Here is a 6,222-nt window from a genome sequence, read left to right as displayed (position 1 = left end):
ACACATAGTGTAAATTTTAGACCTAACTGGACAAAAGGAAAATATTAAAAATATATCTATAGACAAATATCTGTACATCACTCCCACAGCTAATCTATAGACACATTTAAGAATATTATAGGAATATATCAATATACTTATATTTGTGAAAGTTAAGGTTCAAATGTGTTATATCACAGCACACATCCAAGAGTGTATGCCACAAGATTTAAAAATTCCCACTGAATATAACAAAATAAAAAAAAATCTGTAAATAAATATAAGGCATTCTAAAATAATATCTGCAGAAAATCAAGAGTCCAGCAAAGATTTCTATTATCTAAATTTTACTTCATATATTCATATATTCTTCAAAATAGATTTAATTGTAGTGCTACAAATTAACAATGTTCAACTGCTTACCAAAATACTCTTTTCTGGAAACTAAATGTTAGTATTAAAAAAAAAAAGTTAGGTGCTTGAGGGAATAAGAATGCAGCAGAAAATTACAGGAGCCCACATATCCTTTTTCTTAAATTTAATTTGTCATATATAAGGTTTTTATATACAATCAGTGTGCATTGTAACAGTTTTTATTAAAAGTCAATCAAGTTTACCTAAAATGTTACCTGGCTGCATAGCACATTTGACATTATTGCCCACATGAAAAGGAAAACAAATGGATTTACAACAACTTTTGGCCTTTTGGATTCTGGAAGTGTTCATAGACCTACCCTTTTAAACCAAATGCATCTGAAAAAAATGTTTCCAGAGCATGCAGTTTAGATTTTACAGATCATCTCACCATTCTGTTACACAATATTAACTAAAAAAGGGAAAAGGAAAGAAATAACATGTATCTAATAAAATAGTCAATATAAAAAGGACTATAATGGAATTAAGTGGCCCCTTTCCCCATTTTTTTACATTCTAAACAATGATTCCATCAAGATAAATCATTAAAAAGTGTTATTACACTGATATATATATATATATATATATATATTTAAACAATAAGAAGGCCTGAGTTGGTAGGGAAAGGAACAGTCAAAAAAAGCCTGAGAAGGGGAAGGAAGTAAGGAAAGCTCATTTAATTCATTTACAATAATTTACAGCCATTGTTTGTGTGTGTGTAAAAAGGCATAATAATAGATCACAAACAGGAAATTCCTGGCTATTTTACAGATATAAGTACAGAATTTAAATATTCAAGCTTGTGATGAAAAGCGGCAAGGTGGTCGCAGTGTACAATGTAAACAAGTAGCTTTGGAAAGTGAATAAAGTCCTTGAGTGTGTTTTCTTTATTAAGAAAAGAACTCTCTTTCATTCCTTCCTGAAACATGATCACAGGTAAGAGTAAAGTTCATATACAAACATAATTTAAATGGACGTCAGTCTAAAATCACTGACTTAAAAAGTTTTATCCAGCCTACATGGAAGGGCAGTGTTGAGGTCCCTGTAATAGTAAACATTTTCCATTTCTTTAAAAAAGAAAAAAAATAGTACTACAATATTTGTAGTACAGTGCAGCATAATCCTTAAATATAAAAATATTTTTTCTTCTGTTGGGATAATAGACCTTGCATCCTGGAAAGAAGTAACAATACTGCTACTGACAGAAGATCTGTTTATATCTTTCAAGTCATGTAAGGCAATTACTGTGTTGGTTTATGATATATGGCTAAAAGAAAAGTCCAGAAAGACAGTATCAGTTTTCGTTATGTTTTCCGACTACTCCAGGTATGCTCAGGTGTACTTTTGTGTTCAATTGAGTGTTCAAATGGAGATCTGGAGCCATAAGGAGACCTCTGGTCTAGTGGAGATCTGGGACCACTACTGGAAGCTCTATGGTCCATCTGCCAATCTGAGTGATACCTATAATCCCTGGAAGATTTATGGTGTGTATATTCAGAACTTGATCGATGGTCTGAATGTAACCGATGATCTGAATGAGAACGATGATCAGAATGAGTTCTGTCTTTTAAACTTCCTTCCAGATTTGATCTGTGGTCTCTACTCCTGTGATCATCCAGTTTTCTGTGTTTCTCTCTATCACTGTAATATCTAATAAAAGAGAAATCAGGAATTTTAAATTAGCAATGCTAATTAAATGTTTCCAAATAAATCTTATTAAAAATAAAACAAAAATAATGCATACTTCTAATTCTATACAAATTCAGTGTTTCATCACAAAATTTCATAAGTGAGTTCATTAAAAATCACTGAAAAATTATCTCTGCATGTCTTTGGAAAAACTATTCCATTCATAAAACTAAAGTGAAACCATACAAAGCACTTCAGATGGCGTCTAACTTCACATGGCCATTTAAGATTGGTTGCTACTTTTTCTTCTATGCATCATTTGTATTTAATGCATCTTTACTGGAACTAATTAATTAGAATTAAGACAAGTATATCCATCTAAAATACCCTTGAAATCAGAGCCTTTTGAGTCTGCAGCAGGAAAAATAAATAAAACCTCTAAAACAGTCTATGAAATATATCTATAAAAGAGAACTTTTATTGGTTGGTGATGCCTATTGAAAGCTTCCTTAATCTGATTATTTATATAGGAAGACCTGATATACAAATCATTGTGAAATTTACTCCACACATAAGTGTGTGGCAGTCTGCTAAAAATTTATGGGAGTTTAATGAAAAGTAATTTCTAAAATATTAGCCTTTTCAAATAAAATACATCAAATACAATTTAATGTTTTTTTGTTCACAAAAGGTCCTTATTATAAGCAATATAAACTGTTATGCAAGTCTGTGAAATTATAAACATATACCACTACAAATATGGCTTTTCTTTCTCACTGTGTGCTTTTCTAAGTTTATGTGGCTGTGCATCTCAGAAGAAATTTTAGTGAGCACAACTAAAATACAAACAAACCTATTAATTTCTGATCTTTTACTCTTTTCGGTATTTTTATTTGGTTTATTAATGAAAATATCCCCTTATCAACAGGAGTAAAATGTATTCTGTTATTATGTTCCAGCTGTTTACTACTTACACTTTAAAAAAACAGTAAGTGGAGAAAACTTCATGATTTCAGGACTATCTTCAGATTGCTTTGATTAAATTTAACCTCAATGAGTTGTTTTCACATAAATTAATTATTCAAACAAAAATTAGGTTTTTTTAATGCAATGGAATGTAGAATTCACCATCACACTTCAGCCACAGTCCATCAATCTTTTATTTTACCTCACTATATTTTGAAAAGTATTTTAGCCCATATTCGCCAAACCAACAATGAATTCCATAACTAATTATAGAACTCCCCACACTAAATATTTTTTTATTGTATACTCTGACCTTAAATTTATAATTAAAAACCCATTTTTATAGAGAAATTTATTTTTTATTATTTAACCTTTATTTTACATAAGACGTGTTTTGATTACCTGAAAACTGAATTGGTCAATAAAGTCAAACACAACAAATAAAGACATCAATATGCAAAATTTTAAAATTGTCAAGTTTACCTGCTGTCTTGCTTGTAGTGATCCCAATCACGATGATCTTTACCATTACTAAAAGAAGAATAAGGTCTCTTCCTAGAGTCACTTTTCTTGTACGAATCTCCCTGATGTCGGTCTTTATGATGATCATGATATTGAGATAAGTGTCTATCAGACGAATAACTGTCCCTGCTGCTGTCATCATGATTTGTATTCTCTTTTAATCTTTCTACATCTGTTAATATAAAAGTGTCCAACCTCTGTTAATGACTTAAAAAAATACATGGTAAACAAAATAATTTAACTGCTAGATTATAAGAACTCCTGTTTCAGCTCCAACCAACGAAAGTGAGCAAGTCAAAGTGTTAGTCACTCACTCCTGTCCGACTCTTTGAGACCCCATGGACTGCAGCCAACCAGGCTCCTCTGTCCATTGGATTCTCCAGGCCAGAATACTGGAGTGGGTAGCCATTCCCTTCTCCAGGGGATTGTCCCAACACAGGGACTGAACCTGAGTCTCCTGTAATGCAGGCGGATTCTTGACTGTCCAGTTCCCAAATACAAGCAGTTAAAGCATTTAGAAAATAGTTTATAAGAAGTCATTCTAAGGCTTATGAATAGGTTTACTTTAATCTGAAATGTGAAGAATCACAACAAAAAATTTAAGGTCCATTTCCTTCTCAGACTATACTTTTATGACTCTTGCACAGAGCAATTAATCACTCAATTAATTAGATTAATATAATTAATCTATTAATATTAACTAATCTGTTAATACTCCAAATAATTTTTTAAAAATATGTTCAACAATTCTATATTTTTTAGAAACTGGTTATAGTGATTTATGAAAAGTTAATAAGCTAAAAAGGATTATTAAGATACTAAATTTAACATGGGCATATATCATCAAAAACACCTCACCCTCCCAGCAAAAAAAAAAAAAAAAAACAGACCAATTTTTAAACTGACTTTCCAAAACAATTAACAAGACTGACTTACCTGGATTTCTAATCACTTGTGTATTCAAGCTGCTGTTCTGGTCATTATTCTGCTAAAATGAATACACATATGTAAGAATCTTTTAAGTGGCATCAAACAACATTGTAAAACATGAAAAAGAAAATCCTGATGCTAAAAGGTCTCCTCTATTAGAATCTATAAATGTAACATTAATATATTTTTTAAAAGCAGAAACTATGGGTCCTATGACTTTTTTTTAAAAAAACCAAAATAACTTTAGACTTAGAGAAAAGCTGAAGAAATAGTACTGAGAGTTCCCATATGCTTTTTACCAGTTTCTCCTAATTTTAATGTTTCTTATATAACCATAGTATAATAATAAAACCTAAAAAATTTATACTTTAGTACAATACTCTTAACTGAACTACAGACTTTATTCAGATTTCACATTTTTCCACTAAGGTTCTTTTTCTCCAGAACCCAATCTGGGACTCAGGTCCTCTTTGTTTCCTCCAATCTGGGACAGTTTTCTTGTCTTCTAAGACCTTGACACTTGATGAGTACTAGACAATTACAGAGTATTTCTCCACTGGGGTTTATGTGATATTTTCTCATGATTTGACTCATGAGATTCCTTTTTGCCAAGAATTCCACAAAGTGATGTACCTTTTTCAGTACACAATACAGGGGGTTCATGGTGTCACTATGTCTTATGACTGGTGACATTAATCTTAACTGCTTGTTTAAGGCGGCTAAGGCAGGTTTCTCCTCTACAAAGCTATGATTTTTCTCTTTGTAATCAGTAAAGATCTTGGAGGAGATACTTTCAGACTATGCTAGTGTCTTGTTTTCTTGCCCACTAATTTTTAGCTTTCCTTGGAAGCTCTCACCTGAAGCAATTTTTGCTGTGGTATTAATACTTTAATAGAGATTTTCTACTTCCCTTATTCCTTCTACATTTATTAGCTAAATTCTTGTATAAGGAAGAGTATCTGTTTTAATTACATAAAGAAAAATGATGCATTTACTTACTTGGGATTCCTGCCGTTTTTTAATAGCATGCTTATATAATTTATGTAATTTTCTTGCATCGAACTCAGTAAACTTAGATACAAAAATCCACAGGTTTCTAGAAGAATAAAAGGCAAATTAGTCTGATTGAAAATACTTGGTTTTTAATGAAATCCTTTTAGTATACACAGAAACACACACATCTTAGCCCTCTCTGGAAAGAAGTCTCAAGATGTTATTTCTAGCATTAAAAAAAAAAAAGAAACCAACAAAAAAACCTTCGTAAGTGGGTAAGATTCCCAATAAAACTAGACAGTGTTAACTTTTACTTCTCTTCCAAATTCCTTCATTTTATAGTCTTCGGATTTGAAGATTTGAAACTAAAGAGAAGTAAACTTACAAATTAGGAAGGGATTCATATTATGTTTCAGATTATATATAAAAGGAATAAACTATGTTAGTAGTTCAAGTAAAATATCATCAGAAAACATGGATTAAGCTTGTGAAAAAGAAGTCCTGAATAATGCATTAAAAGGTTCCTGTCATTTTATAATTGTGATGTAATGGTCATAAGAGTAACATGATCAGACACTGTAAGCCCAGGACAGTACTCCATGTTTACACCTCTCTTCCCATCCCAATGCTGGGATTAGGATTAGTAATTGACCATGGTATTCCTTCATAAATTCAGATGCAGTCTTTGGATTTGTCTCAACAGAGCTTCTTCAGAGCCACTACAAATCAGTGACATGTGAATTGAAGTCTGTCTGCCATCACTATAAAAGTAATAATTTCATATATTTA

General features: G+C 31.4%; 1 protein-coding gene across 4 annotated transcripts in view; it reads right to left on the bottom strand.

The window, feature by feature from the left end:
• Positions 1–502: 502 nt before the first annotated feature.
• The window catches only part of CHD1 (chromodomain helicase DNA binding protein 1), a 73,123-nt gene continuing 67,403 nt past the window's right edge, over positions 503–6,222 (bottom strand). For 3 of the 4 annotated variants that reach the window (XM_025292193.3, XM_025292196.3, XM_025292194.3), the window contains 4 exons: positions 5,440–5,536; positions 4,447–4,498; positions 3,472–3,682; positions 503–2,043 (listed from right to left, as the gene is read on the bottom strand). In XM_025292193.3, the coding sequence (XP_025147978.1) occupies positions 1,698–2,043; positions 3,472–3,682; positions 4,447–4,498; positions 5,440–5,536 (706 nt within the window). In that variant the 3' untranslated portion in view covers positions 503–1,697. The remainder of the gene's footprint in view (positions 2,044–3,471; positions 3,683–4,446; positions 4,499–5,439; positions 5,537–6,222) is intronic. The other variant, XM_025292195.3, reaches the window with a different exon arrangement.

This window comes from Bubalus bubalis, chromosome 9 (assembly GCF_019923935.1).
Source record: "Bubalus bubalis isolate 160015118507 breed Murrah chromosome 9, NDDB_SH_1, whole genome shotgun sequence".
Classification (NCBI taxonomy): Eukaryota; Metazoa; Chordata; class Mammalia; order Artiodactyla; family Bovidae; genus Bubalus; species Bubalus bubalis.
The sequence above is the reverse complement of the archived record's forward strand: the minus strand, read 5'-3'. Positions and strand labels throughout refer to the sequence as shown.